The sequence below is a fragment of the Pseudorasbora parva genome, chromosome 2 (genome assembly GCF_024679245.1).
Source record: "Pseudorasbora parva isolate DD20220531a chromosome 2, ASM2467924v1, whole genome shotgun sequence".
NCBI classification, from domain to species: domain Eukaryota; kingdom Metazoa; phylum Chordata; class Actinopteri; order Cypriniformes; family Gobionidae; genus Pseudorasbora; species Pseudorasbora parva.
Genome location: NC_090173.1, coordinates 46,947,324 through 46,971,661, shown reverse-complemented (window position 1 = coordinate 46,971,661; position 24,338 = coordinate 46,947,324). Strand labels below are relative to the sequence as shown.

Genomic DNA, 24,338 nt, shown 5'->3' with positions numbered 1-24,338 from the left:
CATATATATATATTAATGTATATAATGCATAAATAATACATATTATTTACATTTTTCATTTTTTAAATATAAGGGGAAAAAAAATATTTGTCTCAAAAATATTGACCACAAAAAATAGTTTAATTGTTTAAAATATATTATAAAAATATAAGTAATACTAATATATATATATATATATATATACACTGATCTGTCAGATATATATATATATATATATATATATATATATATATATATATATATATATATATATTATATATATATATATATAAAATTACATTTAATCTGTTTAATTAAATTTTAAATTGTTTTAAAAGAAGAACTGATTATGCTAAGCAGTATTTGACCCCCAAATACAGCATATAATGTATATAATACATGCATATATAATACATATTATTTAAGTTTTTATATTTTATATATATAAGAATAAAAAATCAAAATTTGTCTGTAAAATACTGACCACAAAAAAAAAAAGTTAAATTGTTAAATTGTAAACAAAATAACATTTCTCAGCAAATGTAAACACTACAATAATCATTTTGCCTCAGGTCGATAAACGGTAATTTGTCGTTTTATGACCTCACCAGGATTGATGTCCAGGACCTTCAGTCTGATACGGTTCTGCGTCTGTAATGTGTGGATCACTGTGAGCGAGACCCAGCAAGCAGGAGCGTCAGTCCCGTGAGGCTGCAGAACCGAGTCTGCGTGTTTATGTTGGCGGCTGCGCGGCATTCCGCGTGTCTTTGTGAGCTCTACAGCTCTGACCTCAGGAGACCCACCGGGCCAAACGAAACCACTTGCACCGGTCCAGAGATGCTGTGAGGCTCCTTCCCTGATAGAGAGCTATTCTACTGGGCTTGTTTTGATCAGCACATTGATTGATATAGCAAAATAAATTATTTCCAGACTGAGCCACATAAATTCTGTACATGTTCCCTAACTAGACAATCCCTAGAGCATCATGCAAAACTTTTGGTAGCTATCCTGATTTCTACCGTTTACAGTTGCACATTAGTGGAGCAAATACTAAAATAATACAATCAGAGACTTGAGAGATTCCAAGCAATTTGCATAAACCTGAGGAGATGGCTAAACCACAATATTAGAAAATGTAAACAATTTCACCATTTCTATTGAAACAAGCCCAAACAATTACAACAGCATATGATTCGAGTCGTGGCTTGATGGGAAGTTACTTTAAACTGATCATGGGGTTTTCCCACCAAAAATAAAATTAGCATCTAACAAAGTTAGCTATGATAATTACAGCTAATAGCCTCAGACAAGGACACAAGGCTGCGTGGGGCAAACTGCCCTGACTTTGTCTGCATACAGATCTAGGGTCAAGTCATCCACACTATATTAAAGTGCCCTTAAAGGGTTAGTTCACCAAAAATGAAACTGATGTCATTAATGACTCGCCCTAATGTCGTTCCACACCCGTAAGACCTCCGTTCATCTTCGGAACACAGTTTAAGATATTTTATATTTAGTCCGAGAGCGTATTCAAGTGTAGGCACACTATACTGTCACTATACTGTGTTTGTTTTCAAACCTCAAATAAAGATTCAAACAGTCATGAATCAGCGGATTGATTCATGATTTGGATTGCGTGTCAAACTGCCAAACAGCTGAAATCACGTGACATTGGCGATCCGAATCATGAATCAATCCGCTGATTCATAATCGCGGAACAAACGTGGAAGAGAAGACAATTTTTGTTAGAAATTTTTTTTTGTCCAAAAAGAGTTTTTTGGACCAAAAAATGTATTTTCAATGCTTCAAGAGATTCTAACTAACTAACTAACTAACTACTTTGATGATGTTTTTATTCCCTTTCTGGACACGGACAGAATAGTGTGCCTACACTTAGATACACTCTCGGACTAAATATAAAATATCTTTTAACTGTGTTCTGAAGATGAACGGAGGTCTTACGGGTGTGGAACGACATTAAGTTTTATAAAACAGTGCTCAACAAACAAAGTTCTTGTCTCCTAAAAGAAAGAACCGATTCTGAACTGCCGAAACGAGTCATCAGCAGTCTCACTTCCGGTTACATACCTATGTATCAAAACTGCATAATGCTAGCGTATAGTCTTCACTGGCTGTCCGTGAACAACATCTACTTTGACCCTCAAACACTGTAGTTGTAGCTGAGACTGGAAGAGTTTAGTTCATGTCAAGAAGACGCTGTTTTCATAGCTGTGAATCCACTCTGCAAGCAGGGGATTTTGGAATTGATACGGAAGAGCCAACACCATCTTTACTGTTCGTATCTCTGTGTATAAATTGCTGAGGAAGATCTGGAGCTGAAATTAAGATGTGGTAATGGGGGCTTCGAAAGGCAGAACGAAAGAAAGGAGGAAAAAATAAGCGAGACAGAAAACAAGCAAGCAAGCTCTTAGCGGTCCTGAGCAGATGAAGATGGTGGAGGGTGACGAGGTGAGACAGGGCTGATCCTGCTGAGAACATTCAGAGCCCAAGGGCTGAGAACTCAAACTGGATTTACCTGCCCGTGTCCTCATGTGAACCAGCACTCAGTCACACCCTCTCCTGCTATCATCCACACAGAAGACTTGTGTGTTTGCACTAGGGGCGCTGAGATCAGTTACTTCTTAATTGTTGATGCATACAATAAATTACATATTTGCAAGCTCAGGATGAATGCATGTAAGATTACGGTCTGTACAAGGTAGGGATATTAATAATAACGACTTATTTTGATAAATACTCAAAATTTTGATAACTGTCCACACAAAGCTAATAATTGCATAGACTATTATTTAGATTAATTTAATTTAAAAATATATAAAAAAATGCATTAAAAAAAAAAAAAAAAATCTTCTATTTATCTATCTACCCCTCTGTCCATCCATCCATCTTCTCTGAAAAACCACAACTGATTCTACTGTTTTTATAGTGTTGATCAGCAGCGACAGAAATAAATGTCAGGGTTTAATAACAAACACAAGCAAGAGGCTGTAAATCAGGGAAGGAAAACAGAGTGGCTGGCAGTGGCATTCACTCTCCCATGTTGAGTTCTTAACTGCAGACACTGGCCGCGGAGTCTGACGAGAGACTTAAGACGAAATATACAACACATTAGGCCACGGGGTCACGAGGCCATGACATCATCTGGGCACAAACACGGCCTGTGTCGGCAGCCGTCACCGTGGAGAACAAAGCCTGAGGCGATGCTCGCGTTTTGATGAGAACCGGCACAAGTAACAGCAGAACAGCTTTACTCCTATAAAGTAACTAACATTCTTTCATTTCAACACCCTGGTGGAGAGAAAGAGAGAGGGAGAGAGAGAGAGAGAGAGAGAGAGAGAGAGAGAGAGAGAGAGAGAGAGGAGAGAGAGGAGAGAGAGAGAGAGAGAGAGAGAGAGAGAGAGAGAGAGAGAGAGAGAGAGAGAGAGAGAGAGAGAGAGAGAGAGAGAGAGAGAGAGAGAGAGAGTTGGAGGAGGACAGTGAAAGTGCTTGTAAAAGAGAATAATGAGTGGTCTCTGTACCCCCCTTTGACCACACGAAAGCTGCACTAATGACAGGGCTGGCGTAGTGTGTGTTTCTGCGTGCATGTGTGTGTGTGTTTAAATACAGTCCACAAGTCTCATGTCTTTATAGACATGTCACTGTCAATATGTTTGAATATGTTCAGAAAAACATACTCTATGCAAGTACACAAAATGTCATGCAGACAGTTGTACATGCATGAAGTCGCCATGAAATGTTTTATCTTTTTATTTTTATGGAATAATGCAGGACTTATAAAGGATTGATCTGTGCACATAATTTTTTTAAATTAATGATTCCTTGTAGGGCTGGGTATGACAAAATTCACGATTCGAATTCCATTCGCAAACTACTGTGGTAGTCAGTTGGTACTACATTACTATAATATTGAAGGTTAAAATTAAATCATTTAATCACAAACATAAATTACACTCAGTGATGTTTTTTAATAATAATAAAATAAAAAGACTAACTTTAAAATTACATAATCATATTCTACTCCAATATTTGGTCCCACTTTATATTATTACAATATTAGGTAGCCTTAACTATTATGTATATACTTAAATCAAAAAATAAGTACAATGTACTTATTGTGTTCATATTGTATGGAAAAACTCTTTTGCTGATATTGAGGTGAAATACGGGTAGAGTTAGGGCAGGTGTGGTGGTATGAGTAAGTTTAAGGGTAGGGTTATGTGTAAGGGATGTGCCAACATTGTGATTACAGAATTTTTTAAATTACAAAGTACAATATAAAAACGTACACAATAAGTGCATTGTATCAAATGATTAATTTAAATGTTAGTACATAGTAGTTAAGACTACCTAATATAAAGTGGGTCCCAATATATATATATACAACATTTAAATGGTGGCTGTCATAAAAACGTACGTATTTATTCAAACATTCATTAATATGGAAGAACATAAAATATGTAATATGGTGCATATATTTATCAAAATGCTCCTCTCTAGACTGACAATAGAGTTTATGGACACTGAATGTTTTTGTTCTGAGGTAAATATGACTACATTATTTACAAGCTGCTTTGCTGATGTCTTTCTAACACTTACTGAGCAATTACGATACGGATTTTGGTCATATGAAATGTATCTTTTAACATACCTTTTTGATGTTCATTGATGTTTATTTTGTGCAGTAACTGGTATTAAAGTGAGAAGATGATCAGTTCATGTGCTGCCACTTCTCTTGAACTAAAGTTACAGTGATCTGTCAAACCGCATTTAACTGCGCCAAATTAAAAAAACATTTTTTTAATAATAAATGGACGTAGCAAAGCACAAAAAACATTGCGATTTATTGGATGGAAGGGGCTCTACAAAGTTCTGTTCATTCATAAACTGAAAACTGATCAACTGATTCTTGGGATTTAGGAATCAATATCGGTTCATAAAAATAGATTTTTCGTTCCTAATTTCTTACCCAGCCCTAGTTCTTTGTTATAATTAATCTCTTCTCTTCTCTGTGGACACGTTTACTGGCCTGAGGGTGGGACAACCTGTAACTCACATGAGCAAACCACAACCATCCAATTAATTCCAGATGGACAGCATCATACCCTGTCCAACTTTTTTCTTGTTTGAGAATCCGTTTCACTCAGATATTCAACACAGAGTAAAAAAGACATTTGCAACTTCAGTTCATGGCGACTTCAATGTGCTTTTGCAGTACTGCTATAATAAACCTCGAGTAAATGTGTGTACTATAAACATAGTGTAAACCTCACCATCATGCCTTTCTAGCAACTGAGGCTAGAGGTCATGTTCTTTCGCGTCCTTGTCAGCACGCCCGTCTCCCATGCCGGAGACCCCAGTTTGAATCCTGCTCGAAGCAGTTCAAGTAGGACCAGTTAAATTTGGTGCCGTGACCCTGTATGGGAGTGAGGTTTAGGAGGTATAGTGTGTAACGTAGGGCAGTAAGAGCTGTGTGTATAAACCTCACTCCCCTGGCCGCAACGGACACATATATTTGAGAATTTTCGTAACTATTTGTACTGCCATAAACTAAATTTCTTGATTAACAGTTTAACAAACTTGCTCAGCAAGATTCTTTTCAAACATCAATGGACAACTCTTTCTTAGTGATCACCCCCCACAATCTCCTACACTAAAAGTAATTCACCCCAAATTTTTTATAATGTAATTATAATCTTAATTTGTTCATCTTCCTGTCATTCCAAATGACTTCTGCAGAACACAAAAGATATTTTGAAGACCAAATGTTTTTATCCAAACAATGAAAGCCAATGGGATCTAAAATCAACATTGAACAAATTGGCTTTCATTGCATAAACAGTAAAATGACACTGCAGTCATTTTTCAAACTATCTTCTTTTCTGTTCTGCAGAAGAAAGAAAGTAATTTGTAATGACGTAAGTATGCGTAAATGATGACAATTTTCATTTTGGGGTGAACTTTCACTTTAATGTGTGTAGCAGATACTCTTCTTAAAGAGGACACACACTGGTCCATGAACAGATGTCTTCCTAAAAAAAAAAAAACATGTCACCATGGCCACGGCCACATCCGCTGCAGCTGACCTCTAAATGCGTATATGCACATCTGTGTGTGTGTGTGTGTGTGTGTTTAAGAGCATTCAAATCTAGCCTGGGTGGAGACGGCCAAGTCAAGCAGAGAAGAAACCCTGAATAGAGTGAATTTCAAACGAAAGTGTGCGTTTAATCTGCGGTGCTCTGGGTGAGATTCAGCAGCTTTGTCTCGATATGATGAACTGCATGTGTAGGACAGGAGTGTTTAAAAGAGAGACAGAAAGAAAGAAAAAAAAGCACGATGGAAAGGAGAGTACAGGAGCGAAATCCTGCTCTTTCTCACAAACACCTTGTGAAAGAACGCAACCACAAAGAGCCTCTGTGTTGCTGAGCGTTTCGAGCGGAGGTCTAACCAGGACAACTCCTCAGAGAGAGCTGAAAATGAGCGGAAAGAGAGGGAGAGAGCGCTAGCGGACGAGGGAGAGAAAGAGAGGCAAAGTGGGAGAAATGTGCTGGTAAATGTGAGAAGGAGAGAGCAAACGAGGTTCGAAAACCGTTACAGTGATTCGATAACCGGAAAAATGCGTAATTTGAGACTGTTTGTGTTGCATTTGGTTATCACATTACCCTAAAAGAGGAAAAAGACACAGAGACACAGACTTTGCTTGATACTTTGGTTTTGTGTGTCACCTGTGGGTAAATTAGAGGTTTTCCCCCTCAAAAATGAGCGCAAGCAGACCACGAAGCGAGCGACTGAACAAAAGCTTCTTTATTTTCTCAAACTGTAACTGTGAGAACGTTTCTGCAACATTAAACTTTGTCCTATCACAAGTCAGCATCAACCATGATGTCACAGCTTATATAAAGGCAAATTCTGTGGCTGCGTACGCTAAATAAATCACCAACCAGCAGCGGTTCGAGGCTCTTCACAGCTGATTTTAGGATGACAGAGAAAACTGACCACAATAAAAATCCGCAATGAACTCGACATTCACATGACTGAGGCCTAAATTCACTTGTAGCAAATAAACTATTCTTTCTAGGTTTTGATGCATTTTAATGTCAACATCAACAAATTATATTGACATTTTAAACACATTAAAAACTAAAAGTGTTTGCATGCAGCGGATTTAGACAGCACATTATACATTTACAGTATGAAATACAGATCAACTGACATAAGTAAGAGATTGTGATTTTCACCTCACAGTAAAACATTATAATTGTGACTTATAGTGTAAAATAAGAAATAAAGTCACATTGTGACAAAGCCACACTTTAAGATATAAAGAAAAGATCAAGATAAATATTTGTAAAGTCAGTTAGTGCATGATGTTTAAAAGACATCTTCATTTTATAATAAGAAAAATGCAATACATATCAATATTTATAAATCAATAAATATCAATAATAAATATCAAAAATAAATAAAATAAAATAAAAAGGTTTGGGGTTTGTATGTTTTTTTATGTTTATGAAAGAAGTATCTTCTGTTTAAACTGCACTCATTTGGATTTTTTTTTTTAAAAACTGTATTTTCCTACTGTTTTCTATTGTAATATATTTGAATACATCTTCATATTTGTAATTCATAATTAATATTTCTTCAGTGTCACATGATCCTTTAGAAATCATTCTGATATGATGATTTGATGCTCAAGAAACATTTCTGATTATTATCAACGTTGAATAAAGTTGTGCTGCTTCATATATTTGTGGAAACTGAGATACTGAGATTTTTTTTCATGATTCTTCAAAGAATGCAAAGTTCAAAAGAACAGCATTTATTTGAAATATATATAATTAGAAATGTAACATTTTTACTGACCCCAAACTTTTGAGCAGTAGTGCATACATCTTAAATTGAGAACCTACCATGAATCCGCATTAATAAAAAAACTTCAGCAACTACATAGCAACCACACACAACAAGCAAATAATGGTTTTCCACACACAGACACACACACACATACACACACACAGAAACACACACACACACACACACACACACACACGTCTGGTTCATCTTTGTGGGGATTCTCCATAGACGTAATGGTTTTTATACCGTACAAACTGTACATTCTATCCCCTTACACTGCCCCTGCCCCAAAACCTACCCATCACAGGAAACATTCTGCATTTTTACTTTCTCAAAAAACTCATCCTGTATGATTTATAAGCCTTTTGAAAAGTGGGGGCCAGCCATGTAGGTGATCTCAGGTTTTATCCTTATGGGGACATTTGGTCCCCACAATGTAATATAAACAAGGACACACACACACACACACAAACTGGATCAAATACAAGACTTTTAAGAAATACAAAGTCCCATAAAAATAATAATACAAAATAACTACAGAAACACAGGACAAGCAAAACCTGTGGGTTTTCTTAATGGCCAAAACCACAGATTAAAATCTAACCACAAACGTAAGCCATAAAGAGATCTACTCTCATGTGCGTGCGTGTACAACAGAATAAACACAGCCTCACTTTAAAACCTAAATCTTCAATGACTTATACTGTAAGACTTAATTCTAAACATTTAACACTGAACAGACCTTGCTATAAAAAGACTCTTGTAGGATTATATATGATGTATACAGCACGGACAATCCCAGAGTGTGTTACAACAAGTACAGATCATTTCACTAAAACAACACATCAGGCTGCCAAAAATCCCATTGTTTTCATTGATTTATTTACAGCTATAGGCAGTACAGTGCTCTTTAATCTTGATGAGTATCTTATCTGATATAAAAGAAGGTCTAACAGAAAGTTCTGGAAAAGCATTTCTGTAGAATCGAGTCAATGGTGATGCTAACGGCTGCATACCTCACTTTCAACACATCAGATATAGCTCCTCCACCCCAAAAGTTACTGCAGATTAACTGTGTGAGTACAGTTCCTTACATGAGAATCTTTACATTATGGAAAACATAGTTTTCAAAAAAACTACACTGAAATTTATGTAAATGAAATTTTTAACTGGATGGATGAAGTTTAAATAGTAGTTAAACTGCTACTGCTACTAGAACAATTGATAAATCAATCGGTAGATGGATGGATAGAAATAGTAGTTGAACTTTCTGTAACAAGAACAATAGACAGAGAGAATGATAGACCGATAGATAGACAGATGCAGGTGCAGCAGTGACAGATAAGCAGAAGGAGCTGTGGATTCAGAACCTGTCAGAAGCACTTACACAAGCATAATCAGAGCCGACCGGCCTGGACCGGCAGCCAGGAAAGCCCCTGGTCTGAGGCCCATCCTGGAAGTTCAGGGTCCCATCTGTGTTTGTGGAATAGAGCGGGGAACACAGACCCCCAGCATCAGGTGTGAAGAGCGGTTCAGCTGCTCGTGGACGAGTGTGGGGGATCTGTGATGGTTTTGCCCATGTGTGATAGTGCAGATGCTGTTTGTTGTGGCCTAGTCTCGCACTCTGACGCACATGTGCACATACAGTATACAGGGACTAACACACACACAGGCACCAACGCGTTTTCTTGTATCTCTGGTTCAAGGAGTCACAGGGGATGATGTCAAATGAAGAGAAAAATAGATGAGAGGAGGAAAACAGAACGACAAAATGAAAGGAAACGTGCTTGTAAGGGAGCATGCGTAGCCGCTTCACAATCTCAGGAGAACAAGAGGACAAGGAACATCACGCACAACAGTCAAAATGTTTTAAAATTAAAATATTTTCATTCATCTATATGTGTCATATTAAAAGAATATTCAAGTACAAGTTAAGCTCCCTGGAAAATAACTGAACAATCAAAAACTCCATTTAAAATAAATAAAATGTATCTGATTAGATTAGTTCATCAACAAAATATGCGCATCAAGATAAAAATGAAACGACTTTAAAGCAGCTGTCCATAACTTTTTTGTGTTCGAGATTTACAAAAATGATATAAAGAGAATGTACAACATGAATCCATTTTCCAAACCGTGTTTTTGTCTTACCCTGAATCATTATGGTACACTTATGATAAGTGTTTATATTGGGACTATTTCAAGCCGGTCTGGTAGGAACCGCTGCGGAGGATCACAGTCCCTGCCTGCGTGACATAAACAGAGAGAAGTAGCTCCGGCTGCACTGTTCTTTCGCAAGACGCATGCAGTTCTGGTTATTAATCTCTAGAGCACCAAAAGTTATAAGCTGCAGCTTTGTTAGTTAATTAAAAATATGGTAAGATTTTAATGCACTAACAACATTTTTTGAAGTTGAATCTTAAAAGATGACACAATGCACAATTAAACTTATATGCTTGTCAGAATGTAAATGTCAGAAACGGTGTGCAGATCCAGACTTTATACAGCATTTATTTCGTCTAATTTTTGTGGCCCAAAATGATTGAATATTTGCCACATTTTTGTGTTGTTTTGTAGTGAAAACCCAACAATTATCATTGTTTAGATTTAATGAGTAATTAGTGACAGTATGAAGAGTGGCCTATAATTACCTGGAATTTTTTGTGTATAATTACTGATATCAATTGAGGTTCTGCTTTCCCACCCCAGGAACCCCATTTGCAGAAAAATGGAGAGAATAAGGCAAAAGTGCAAGCTGCTGCAAATAGCAGTGAATGGTTGAATTTGGATTCATTTCATTCATGCACTGTCCAGCTAAAACAAAAAAACTACAATCAACTAAAGTTATATTTTGTGGACAATTTAGACACCAATTCAGATAAAAGTACAACTGACTGAAATGAATGCATTTTTAAAATATATTTCCATCAAAAGACACAAGTAAATGCATTTCTAAAACCTACACTCTTAAAAATAAAGTTTCTTTATTGGCATGTATGAAGAACCTTTAACATCAACTGAATATTTCCGTTCCACAAAAGGTTCTATTAAAATGTTCTTCGCAATTTTAAGAACTGTTCCTTAGGGAACCAAAACTTGTTCTTCTTTAAGGGCTTTTGCACCAAGGGGTTGTAGGAACTCAGTTATAGGAACTAGAATGGTGGAACAGCCACCAGGAGAGTCCCCCAAAAAATATATTTTCCCATATAGGGTCATCTTCCAGGTTATTTCGCACCGGCAGTAGGAACTCTAAAGTGACGTAAGCCGACCACCATTTAAGCACGGTATTTAGCAATGTCAACAATTGGAGGGTGGGGGATGCCATGATCGTAGCTGTATTCTTGTTGTGTGCTTCATGATAACAGAAATGGAATGTAGATGTATAAGTTATGCGACTGAAAGAGCAAAAAGGATAGCTAAGAGACGAAATCTCCTATGACAACTCACAGCGCTACATATCATCGAGGCTCAGAAAAGAACCATGCCGCAGACAAAGGCTAAAGTTAAATGGTTCAGATATTCATATAAAAAAATATCTTCAAAAATGTTGGCAGTGGCTAGCATTTTTTTATACTGGTGGGGAAAGAGTTAAAGAGCAGCGTGTACATTCTGCCTAACATCTCATTTTGTGTTTCACGGAAGAAAGAAAATAATATGCAGCGATTTGGGTGAATAATTCCTTTAATGTACCATATGATGTATTTAAAAAGAGAGAGAGAGAGAGAGAGAGAGAGAGAGAGAGAGAGAGAGAGAGAGAGAGAGAGAGAGAGAGAGAGAGAGAGAGAGAGAGAGAGAGAGAGAGAATGGGGCATTATCATCAGAGCAGGTAAGGTTCAGAGGTTCAGGACTGCACTGTAATTAAAGCGGCTCTATAAAATTAGACTAAATGAGAGCAAGAGACTACAATAAATCTGCTCTAATCACTGCACCTGCACTGGCCGTCCTCTCTGTGTGTGTGCTTATGTGTGTTGGGGGGGTTGGGGCAAGAAGTATCAGGATAAACAGGGGTCTGTACAGGTTGTGGATGGTGCAAGGGATTATGGGACAGCACAGAGGCATTTCTAATGTAAACATACCACAACGCAAACACAAAGTTTACTACTTTGTAACAACATTACTTAGCATTACTATGGATGTACTGAAGGAGGACATGAAGGTAATCGGTCTGAGAGAAGAGGATACAGAGGATAGGAATAGATGGAGGCAGATGATTTGCTGTGGCGAACCCCTGAAGGGAACAGCCGAAAGAAAAAGAAGAAGAAGCATAACAGCATTACTTCAAATCACTTAACCTCTAAGTAACAGTACTAGTGATGCTTGACTTGGCAAACACCACTAACCAGCACTGGCTCTTTACTTGCATATATTTTACCACGCTCTCTGCAAAGTTAATTACATGCACAATGAATTTAAATCTGGAGGAAAATGATTTTATTAGTTACATGAATACCTCATAAATCCGACGGAATAAAGCTGCTTTTGTGTGTGTTGTCAAAAGCCTCCGCATCAAAGACCGGACTAATAGGTCATAACATGATAAGTGGAACAGGAAGAGAAATTCACAGCCGCTCTCTCGATCTTTCACTCTCTCGCTCTCTCTCTCTCTCTCTCTCTCGCTGCTCAGCTGTGGAGAGACATAGCCGCTTAATTTATTTATTCCATTCCCATTAATTAGAACGTTTGCACTGACAAAACAGGCAAAAGGAGGCATTAGCACCTAGTTTACACTCCCCGTCCCTGAGCTGCCCTGATGCATTTTTTTTTCCATCTCGCTCGTGCACACACACACACACACACACACACACGCACAGAGAGAGAGAGAGAGAGAGAGAGAGAGAGAGAGAGAGAGAGAGAGAGAGAGAGAGAGAGAGAGAGAGAGAGAGAGAGAGAGAGAGAGAGAGAGAGAGAGAGAGAGAGAGAGAGAGAGAGAGAGAGAGAGAGAGAGGGGGAAGCATGTGCTTTCACACAGATGAAAACCTGCTCAGGCACCGACTCCAAGCAAACATCCATACATTAGCATTCACTCGTCACATACAGCACCACGCAGCCCTAAAGCAATGTGTGACAAGTTTCATAAACATTTATAAATGTGTTTATTTGTGGATGTTACTACAATAAAACTGTCATAACTATAAACACTAGTCCTAAAAAAAACTAAAATGATTAAATTGGAAATTTGGATTGGTTTTTTTTTCTTAAAGAAGTCTGCTCACAAAGGCTGCATTTATTTGATAATTTAGTAATTTATTCAGTAATACTGTGAGATATCATTACAATGTAAAATAACTTAAATATGTGAATATATTGTAAAATGTACTTTATTCCTGATCAAAGCTGATTTTTCAGCATCATTACTTTAGTGTCACATGATTATTCATAACTTTGATTGAACTTTGACGATTTGATGCTCAAGAAACATTTCTGATTATTATCAATGTTGAAAACTACCATTTACAAATTTGGGCTAGGTAAAAGGTAGGCAAGTTGTTGTTGTTTTTTTTTTACTTAAATAGTAAAAACTAAAATAGTACTAAACCACTAGTACTAGTACTTTTCAGTAAGAAAGATTAAAAAAAAAATCTGTATTGCCGAGACACTTGGGCAAAAACATACCATGGTACTTTTTTGTTAGTGTAACATTTTTGTAATGGAAAACCTGTAAAATATTTGCTAAATCACCATGATGGTACCATGTAAATTAAAATATTATAGTACAATTGTAATTGTTAGTATATCAGGGAAATCTTTGTAAGAGAAATACAAATCAGTTTGTTAGTTTAACGTCGTAATATTTTTTAAGTAAAAAACAAACCAGAGGGACAAATATTTACTATATCACCATGGTACATGAAAAGAACATGGTAGTTGTAGTAGTATAATATGGTCATTTTGTAAGGGAAGATACAAATCAGCAGGTATTACTATGGTTAAACACAAAATCAATTTCTATAAGAGAAAAAGCAGCAGCAATACAAATTATACCATGATATTACCAGCTGATACCATCACTGCATAGTTCGTAGTTCTGTCACACTACCATTCGACGTAACATGGTCAATTCCTGCATATCAGCAGATTTACTGCATTGCAAAGGTACCAAGCTGAATAAAAACGTGACAGTACCATGGTACTTTGTATAGTCCGTTTTTTATTTCATTAGGGCAGTTTGTATGCGCCTACTGTTGCAGTGAACAAACGGCCTCGTGGATGCGACAAAACGAAGGTCTCGTTAGACCGGCACGGGCTTCATCCCCTCTCTCTCTTTCTGTCTATCTCCGCGGCGAACAAAAGGCGGATTCTGAGAGCGGCAGGAGGACCCCTGAGGAGAAGAAAGCCGCTGCACTCCAGCGCAGTGGTGAATGAGGTCTTTTCACCAGAGTCCTGTGCTGTTTACTCTAGTTCAATAATAGCCCTCATTTTCCAATCATTATTCGCTCAGTCTGACTGCCGCTATTAGCCTGTCCGCCGTGTCACTCATAGCACGCCGTACACACCCATTTATAAATAACGTCAGTGAGCAAATACACAGCATTCCAATAAGGGCTTATGTCAAACTCTGTGACTCTCATCTGGTAAAACCCGCTTGTCAAAAGTGTCATGCGCTCATGCCAGCCTCGGCTGGTTCTACTGACACACTTAGAAGTTTAAACACACTTTAATACTGCTGGCGACAGTTTGACCATTCCGGTGAAGCGTAAAGGGCTATTTTGTGTAAAAATATATGTACTTAAACACAATTAGCCAGATGATCTATCGAACCGGTATTTTTTCACGTCCAACAACCCAGACATAGGCCCGGCAGCCAAAGTCAGCGCTGCCAAACTCTCCATTTTGATTTGGAACACGGCTATCGCAGCGTATGGGATTGTTTGCCGCGGCCAATTCCTGAATCATTAAAAGAGAGCACGAGAGAGAGAGAGAAATGTTAAAAAAAAACAGCCCTGAAATACATGCGTCGCCTTCCTGTGAAAGAAAGCCGTTTTTCTATACGGAATTGCGTAGGGGCTCGTTTTTCCCGTCGGCGTCATGACGGAGGTGTTAAGATGGCGTGAGGAAAAGCAGAGGATAGGGCCTGAAAAAGCGGGTTAAATGGAAGGAGAGGCTGGGAAAGAGAGAGGGATGTTGGCAGAGCGTGCGGCGTGATTTGAAAAGCTGAGATCCGTGCGGCAGTGCCAAACACACACACCAGTCGAAGTTCCCTTCGCAGACCGGCTTTTGTTTCCATCTTGGCATTTTACACCGTCTTTATTCTCTGCCCGCTGTTCTATTCTCTGGTTTAACAAATGCAACAATGCAAATAGTAATATTAACAATAATTAATTCTTGATAAGGAGGAGGATTCATTTGGTGTAGAATATTAATATCTCTGGTAAACATTATTTTCTTCTTACATTTGTTTGCTTATATGATTGTGTCCAGTACATGGGGCATGTCGGTTTTACCTCTGTAAGTTTTATTCGCCTGTTCTATCCAAGTGAAAGGGCGTAAAGAAAAGCGGCGAGAGCCAAAGACAATCCTTCTCCTCTTTTAACATTTCTCCTGTTTTCCATTTCAGCTGCGCCATTTGTTCTCATCTATAGATTTCTTCTGACTTCTGCTGTTTTTGACTTTCTCTCCTGGTGATGAGATCATGCTAAATGAGTGTTATAACAGAGGAAAAACAACTCAACTAGAATGGTTCTCACTCACACACACACATTGAGTTTCCATGTTTTAGAAGGACTTTCCATTGACATAATAACTTTTATACAGTATAAACTGTATATTCTATGCCCTAAACCTACCTATCACAGAAAACGTTCTGCATTTTTCATTTTCAAAAGACTATCATTTTAGCGTGATTTATAACATGTTTTGCTCATGGGGACTCCTCATGGGGACCAAAAAATGCCCCCATAAGAGCAAACATTTCTGGTTCAGGGAATACCTGAACGACACACAACATTTCTCATGCATTTTTCCATCCTATTTACATCAAATTAATAAATAAATATCCTCTGATATGCTGTTATTCATACGGTCGAGTGTATTGCAAATATCTAAATATAAATTACATATGCATATACACAAAAATCAAGCAAATTAATTATAAAATACAATTAATATATATAAAAATGTAATTATAAATACATCAATAAAATAATCTAGAATGTAGTTTAAAAAATGTTTCATGTCTTTTTGCTGTTTTTGCTGGATTACAGCATAGCAATTTGCTGTCATGGAAGATATTAAAAAAAACTTTTGAAGTCATGAATATGTATTTATTCAAAAACAAATACTTAAAACAGCATTGTATTGATTGTATGAGCATTCATATTAAAAGTTGTATAAAAATATTATATTTAATATGGACTTTTGAAAATTAAGATTTTTTTTCCTGCTATCACTAAAGCAAATATTTGATCATTTTCTCAATTTTATAGTTTCTAAACAAGTAAGTTATAACATACAGATTTAAAAAATATTCTGATGGTATATATATATATATATATATATATATACACAAATGGAATAATATTTTTCCATCACCTGCAATTAAACAAATTCTCTCTCACACAAACACAATAAACACAGGACAGGAAAACCAGCTTCCTGCATGTGATCGAAGCAACTCCATCGCATTGCTGAAAAAGACTCCAAAATTATAACCATGTCCAAATCAAATCAAATGTGAAGGTGACCAAAGTGGTGTGTCAGTGGTCAGTGCGGGTGACTGTCTGCTGTCGGTCTGGTTTCGGGCCTCAAGCCTGAAGCAGAGTGAATCTGTCCCACGACACCTTGTCTACCGGCCAAGAAGAAACGCAGCTGCCCAAAGGTCTGACGGCAACCAATCGTATGGCTTTCATAGTTTTATTTCACTTCTGAAGCAAAAAAAAAACAGTTGCAGAAAATACTGATAAACGTAACCATTAATTTAAACACTGTCGGCAGACACCCACAGCACAAAACGCGTCGTTATTTTTAAACTCCCGCTAGAAACGCAACACCTCTCTGATATCTCAAACACCTTTGAAAGCAGTGGAAACGATCCTGAATAGATGATTTGCTGTGAAACAAGTGATTTAACGCTTGACCGCACTTTAAGAGTCTATTGTCATTCGACTATATACATCCATTTCCTTTTCTGAAAGGAAAAGGCCACCATTAGTTCCCCTCTTTTCAGCGTCTACTGCTCTCTCTCGTCTTTACAACACAGAGCTGTATAGCCGTCGTCTGACTACAGAACTTGGCATTGCGGCCGGTGTTTCATTGCGGCCGGCTGTCTGAGCTGGACACGGCTCGATTAGGGATGAGAGCAGGCACATGTTTTTATCATGACTGCGCGATAATGGAAGCCGCATGACGTGGTGAGCTCCAGAGATGACTAACCCGAAAGAAAGCATCCATCATTCTGACAAACACAGAAGAAAAACAGAAACTTTTTTTCTGGAGTGGCGCGAGACGGCCGATCCGAGATGCTCGTCAACATGTCCCATTAATCATCATCATCATTAATACAGCCGGCGTACGACCAGAAGACGGAGCGTAATTACGGCATCGTGCTCCTGGGTATTTAACCAGCGCGTTTCTGCAGAGTTTAACGTCATTAATCGCTCCCAAAGGGCGACACGACACGCATCTCCTCAATAAACCACCAAACGGCCGCTTGTCCAACATGCGCCGGTGAAACAGGACTTGAGGTGTAAATTATACACGAATCGTGCTAACATCACAAACATCACAGTGCATGTTGTTGTTCAAACGCCGGAGCCGAAATGTAAACGGTGATTTTTAGAGACAGCAAAAGCAGAAGTGATCTAAACCAGGCCTGGTTTTTGGCAGGCGCTCCTGCAGCTTTCTCTAGCCGTTTAAAACTGCAGTCAAAAAAATAAATGCAAATGTTTGCTTTGAGAGTAATCTTTAGAAAATACAGACTACGTGAAACAGGGTCTGTCAGTGTTTAAGGGAAAAGAACAAACGTTGCAGTTATATTCCATCAGTGTGGATGCAGTAAAGCGGATGTGGCCGGAACAATGAGCCATCGGGCCGTTTTAATAGCGTCCGGATTAAAACAGGAGATTCGGCCGGGTCAGCAGGAGATAATCCGAGTCCTGGCATACCGTTAAACAGGAAAAGAACGGCATGGTGAACCGGCTAACTGACGCTGAGTTCCACACGGAGCAAAAGGGAAACTCGGCATGGGCAACAAAATCTCTTTCAGTGCCCCTGCCAACAAACAGAATTATGGCTCTGTGTCACAACAAAGGCGAAAACCATCGTCAAATGTTGCCTGTTCACATACTCTGAGTGCACAGATAATAGCTAAATATCTGAGCTGCCTGTAAATAGCTGCAGATATAATATTGTGCTGTTTGCCAGTCTCTGTCTCCGTTTTCCCAGGAACTGCCACCAATATAGTGACCAACATATAGAGCATCTGACAAATAAATACTTGCAAATGCAACAAAACCACAACATACACTAAACACATTTAAATAAATAAAGAAACAACAAATACATTAACGCATTTAAATAAAAAAATTGATTTAAATAGTAAATAATTTATGAATTATTAAATATAACTGAGTAAAATATATTAACTAACAAGCAATAACTGTGTTATTAATACTGGTAAATTATATTGTTATTATTACTATTATACAAATAATGGACATTATACCTGAAAATCTGAAAAAAAATATCCTAATTTATAAAGAAAAATGCAATATAAAACAATTTTCTTTTTAGAATCTGTAGTCTCTTTAACATGAAATTTCATTAACAACATTTTGTTTCTTCCTATTTTAATGCCAGTGGTTTGATATTAATATTTAATTTTCACTGAGCAAAATATAAAAATAAATAAATGCATGAATTGATAGAATGTAAATTGAAAGTAAATGTTGTGTCTATGAGAATGTGATCATTCTGATTATAGGTGTGAGCATTTAAGGGGAGCAGTATAACTGACCTGTGTGTGTGTGTGTGTGTGTGTGTGTGTGTGTGTGTGTGTGTGTGTGTGTGTGTGTGTGTGTGTGTGTGTGTGTGTGTGTGTGTGTGTGTGTGTGTGTGTGTGTGTGCGTGTGGTGTGCGTGTGACCAGCTGGGAGAAGGCCAGCTGTCACAGCCACGATACACAATCTGACATTTACACACACACGTACGCACATCTATCAGAGACATGGTTGCATTACGTTACAGGGTACAACATACATGACCTGTAAACCAGTTCACACACACACAAACACACACACACACAAAACGTCAAGCAAAGTGTCATCATTTTCACAACTTGACTGAAATGATCAGAACACTGAGCTAAAAACACAAAGAAATAAACACAACAAAGGCTGTATTTGCATACATTTGCATTGGAGTGTGTTTTTGGAATACAGCCCGGAACTGAACTGGACCGTGTTTCCTGAACCGGGTTACACAGCGGTGTGACTCACCTGGCGAGTGGACGAAGTAGGCCAGATACAGGTCCAGCTCTTTCACGGACACTCCGATGTGGTGCGGCTGCACGCAGAGGCCGTGGTTGGAGCACTGCGGCGACTTGACCAGCCTCTCGCCATCCGTGCTCTCCAGCGGGCTTCCCTTGAACAGGATAACCATCACCAGGTCCAGGCGCCAGACCTTGTCCGCTTGCCGCAGGCAGTCGATGCGCCGGATCTTGCCCTTCTGGTCGGGGTTGGACAGCACGCAGCACGGTGGCTTCTTCCCCGTGATGGTGAGCACGAAGTCCTCACGGAACTCCGGGCGGATGTCTTTGCGGAGCTTGGCTAGCAGACGGGACGCCCACTTCTGCTTGATCTCGGGCTTCTCGCCCAGGAGTTCGTCTTTGACGGCGCGCTCCTCGTCCTTCGTCATGCGCTTCTCGTGCTTCTTGAAGTACTTGCGCTTGCGGGCCTGGAGGTTGAACCAGGTGTAGGAGAACGCGCGGACATGTGGCAGCAAAGCCTCGATGAAGGGATGAAATTCATCCTGGTGAATAACAAAAGAGAGGAATTTCAGGGCTCAAGTAAATGAGAAGATCAAATTTAGATATATGCTAATAATATTTTAGTCTTGCTTTTCCAGCAAAAATATATCTAAACGACCTTAAGGAGAAAATAGTGTAAACGCTACAGAATACATCCTAAATTACAGTAGGTTTATTTGAACACGTTTTAGGTTTTTAAGAGTTTTATGCTGAAATACATTTAAGAAAAATAAGCCTTATTCAGGACATTTCCTTATTTTAATCAACTGTGTTACTCAAGTACATTGATCCTGTTTTAAGGATTTTTACTTGAAATAAATACAAAAATACAGATTGAGAAAAAGATTTTTGTAGTTTAGAAATAAATTTAGTCCATTGCAAGGATTAACTTTCAATTGATTTTTTTTTTTTCCTCACAGAAGCATGCATTCAAATCAATATCAGACACAATTATTCTAAATAAATAAAATACTTCAGTAAATTGCAAGCTAAAACATTGCAGAGGCAGTGCAGGAATTCCAAGGTTCTGCGATTCACAGAAAGCAGCTTCTTTAGCTCAAGTCAGGCCAAGAAAAGCTTGGCGATCCCCACGGCAACGGAAGACTCATTCAGCTCTCCAATAATACCTTCACCACACAACGCTCAGTGACAAAGCCTAAACCGCGCCACGGTGCCCCAGTGCCAGGCCCGCCGTGCCCCAGACCCTCTCCGCCAACTCTCGCCACAACAAGACCGCGGTTAAACTGCGTCCCTTCAAGACCTGCCATCAAAAGCTCTCTGCGGGCTGCTGTGCTGCAGAAATCCAGGCATGTTCACATTTCAACAATCGAGATAGCACCATGAAAAGCACACTGCAGACAGGCAGGAGCAGAAAGAGAGAGAAAGGCTGGTAGTTACCATTTTGCACTCTCATCATAAATTTGGCACGCCGTTCAGGATAGAAAAAAAAATTTCCACCCGCACCAGTTCTTTGCCACTCACGCCGAAACAACAACTGCTGGCTTGGCAAGGATGAAGAATTGGCGACAAAAAAAAAAAAAAAAAACTTGGGTAAAAAGGAAAGAAGCCTGGAGATGTTCCAATTGCCGGCGGAAAGAAGTTAATTTCAAGATCAGGAAATTTGCTTTTGCTGCAAGCGCTTCCAGGTAAAAAAAAAAAACAAACAATACAAGATGCTAAAATTGGTTAGGAAAAATATATTAAAAACAAAACAAAATAAAGGTGTGTGCACACGAGAAAACAAAAATAAAACTAGAAAGGCAGCAGCGCTCAAAATAAATGCTTTCGCTTTCCAAATAATAATGCAAAAAAAAAAAAAAAATTCTAAACAATGCAAAAAAAAAAAATCCTTGGCAAAGAGCAATGAGTGTTTTCTTAGATCTTTGGATCCGGCAGAAAACTCAGAGAGCGCGGCACACACATAACGCAGGCACACGCGCGCACATGCATGCACGAAGGGGGGTGGGGTGGGGGGGTGCTGGCTAATGCAAAGCACAGAATACAGGCAGGAAAAAAAAGAGAACCGAATCAATGTTGGACGAGCTCGCAGGACCGCTGGCAAACACAAGTGCTGCTGCTTTTTTTACTCCTTTTCTCTCCAACTCTCTCTCTCTCTCTCTCTCTCTCTCCCTTGATCGCTCTCTCGCTCGCTCTCTCGTCCTCTCCGCGTTCTTTCCTTAACCATTGCCTGAGTCTTTGCCAACACGAGTATAGGGCCCACCTATTTGGCAACAAGATGCCTGTAGCTCAGCCAATACGTTAGCTTGAAGAGCTGAAAGGGAGGGGAGAGAGAGGAGGGGGGGTCTGATGGCAAAACGAGAGAGAGGGAGCGAGCAAGAGCACCCAGTCCAGTCCGATGGTGCACAATTTGCCAGTTTGACAAGTTCCGATCCACCACCGAGGCAAAGATCAGCATCCCATCAAGCTTGTCATGGCAACTGTGTTCTTAAGTCTGCGTTGACCAACGCTGTGGCTATACCAAACCCTCCCTCCACCTCCCCTCGCCCCGGCTTGCGTAATGCCACCTTGGCACAGGCTGATGGGAGAAAGTGCACGGCTCTCTCCGAAACTCCCAGCAGACCCTGCAGCCGGCAGCTGCTTGTGGATTTAGCGGCCGAGACAAAGACGAAAGCGACCGCGCACCCCGCGCTCCCCATGTGCATCTCTAATTTAAAACAAACATATGCTGTGTTTGTCTGCGAAAACACCCGACACAAGGAGCTCAACGAAGCATATCTGACCTATAGCTGAATAGTTGCTCAAAAAACTTTGCCAAAGTTGTTTGGACTGAGGTTGAATAAATATTGAGTTTGCGGCAAAAAAAGAAAAGAAAAATCAGTCTTCAGAATTTTCAGCCATCTTTAGAAATGTTTAATGAGTACGACAACAGATCACTCCAAGGGATCAGCGAGGTTTTCCCATGCAAATCAAAGTTTAACATGCGTCAGAAATCAAATGTCATGATTGATTTACCTGTGAGAGCAAATACTGCGTTTTATTTTCCACATGTAATCATAATCTTCTATCCGAGTTTTGGGAATACTTTAATCATGCAATCAAAAAGAACAGGCCTATAAAACAACAGCTGCTTACAGCATAAAGCAGAGCAGAGATTCCAGGAGACGTCCAGATCTGAACCCTAAACGAGACATAGACGGAGCTGCTGATCAAGTCTGGTTGACTTTCTAAAAAAAACTTAAAAAAACAAAAATCACTGAATGACTGCTTGGATGCCACTCTTCCCACAAAACAAAAAAGCAACAAAAAAAACTAAACAAAAACAAGACAAGACAAGGAAATTGATTTGAAATGCTGGATTAGCAAACATATGCAAATATCTCTTAAACGAGAGACCAAGGAAACCTCATTGGACGGATGCATGGTGATAACGCTCTCCCACCGCAGTAAAACTCTTCATTAGTGTTTCCTCTTTCAAATCTGAGCCTATGTGTCAAAACCAACACCTGCTTGAGGTCTCTAATAAGATGCTAATTGAAGCACACAACCAGAGGAGAGCAGAATTTGTTTATGAATGCATTTGATTCAATAAAAGCAGCACCTTTATTTCAAACAATCCCTTCTCTGTTTGAAACACAGCCCTTAATGGCTTCCTACCAGTGCGGGTATGAGATAATTAGGTCCTGATCAACATGTGCATTTGAAAATTCACTTGCCTAAAGCACAATCACTTATTTTATACAAATAGCTGCATCCGAGAATAGGCCAAAATAAAGCATTTTACAAATCAATAATATAGTATTACTTTTTTTTAAAATACTTTGTTTAATCACAATTTTAAATAGTAGGCATATTAATAAATAAAAAAAACTAAATATTATTTAAATTTAACTGTTATAGCCTACTATTTTTGTTATAATAAATGTATGGATTAGATAAACAGCTAGGGTAGACTGAGTTGAGAGACTTTTTGCTTTTTTCATCACTACACAAAAACTAGATGGAGATTTATCAAATGATATTTCCTTTGCTTGAGTATCTAGTAAAATATCAGAAATCAATAATATAGGCCTACATTAGGCTAGTTCATTTCTTCCACGATTAGCTCTAAAAATGAGGTGCAAGACATGCCAGTAATATGTAATTCCCGTCAGAAACACTTAAAAAGAAAAAATCAAGGACTTTACGCACACGCAAAAACATTTCTATTGTCTTCAAATTTGTCCAAATATTCCGTTAATAATTGACAGTGCTAGGCTTAATGCGCTGGGTTGCTTGTCAACCGTAAACACCTATAGTTATTAGGCTAATGAACACTTGGCAGAAGAACTGTTCGTTGTTATTGTTATCATTATAAATAAAGCTATTAATTGAACATTGGTGCATTTTATTTAGCTATTGAGGTTTCCGTTAAACCTGTCATGGCGTCTGGGCCTGTCATCGTTTTCAATTAGGCTAGCTTTTCGGACATAGCCTATAAAGAAAGATTTTCAACAAAAACTTAACTAGCAAGCCAACTGAAGGGTTAAATGTTTATATATATATATATATATATATATATATATATATATATATATATATATATATATATATATATATATATATATAGCCTATTAATAACGCATTACAATTCATCACGTCTGTCCTGTCACCAAAAAAAGAAAACACAAATATGGCCTAGTTCCTCACCTAAGATCACACCACGAAGCGTGTTGCTGCTCAAACAGGTCAGCTAAATCCTGAGATACTTTTAACAATTAGTAGCAACGTTTAGTGACTTTGTTTATAGCGTTTTGTCAAGTTACATCAACTGCGCGTGATACATACCTGCGCGTGACATCCGCCATTTTGACCACAAATTGAGATTTCTGCCAGCTCAATTAAAAATAATCGCTATGTTATTTTTCCCCTTCGCCTGTTCCTACAATATTAATGCTTAAAAGAGAGAAGACATCATCCCTCAAGTGTGTGCCAGCAGTCGGATGGAAATGAACGAGCTGGAAAGAGTGTTTGCTGTCAGGCGCCAAAGAATCATTTGTGTTAGTTTGTCACTGACGGTAAAATCAATT

General features: G+C 38.6%; 1 protein-coding gene across 14 annotated transcripts in view; it reads right to left on the bottom strand.

Annotated features, from left to right (window-relative positions):
* The window catches only part of nfixb (nuclear factor I/Xb), a 205,071-nt gene that overhangs the window by 110,031 nt on the left and 70,702 nt on the right, over positions 1-24,338 (bottom strand). For 12 of the 14 annotated variants that reach the window (XM_067422353.1, XM_067422451.1, XM_067422344.1 and 9 more), the window contains one exon: positions 19,283-19,814. In XM_067422353.1, coding sequence (XP_067278454.1) covers positions 19,283-19,814 — 532 coding nt within the window. Of the gene's footprint in view, positions 1-19,282; positions 19,815-20,438; positions 20,662-20,709; positions 21,266-24,338 lie in introns of those variants that run through there. The other 2 variants (XM_067422434.1, XM_067422407.1) reach the window with 2 other exon arrangements.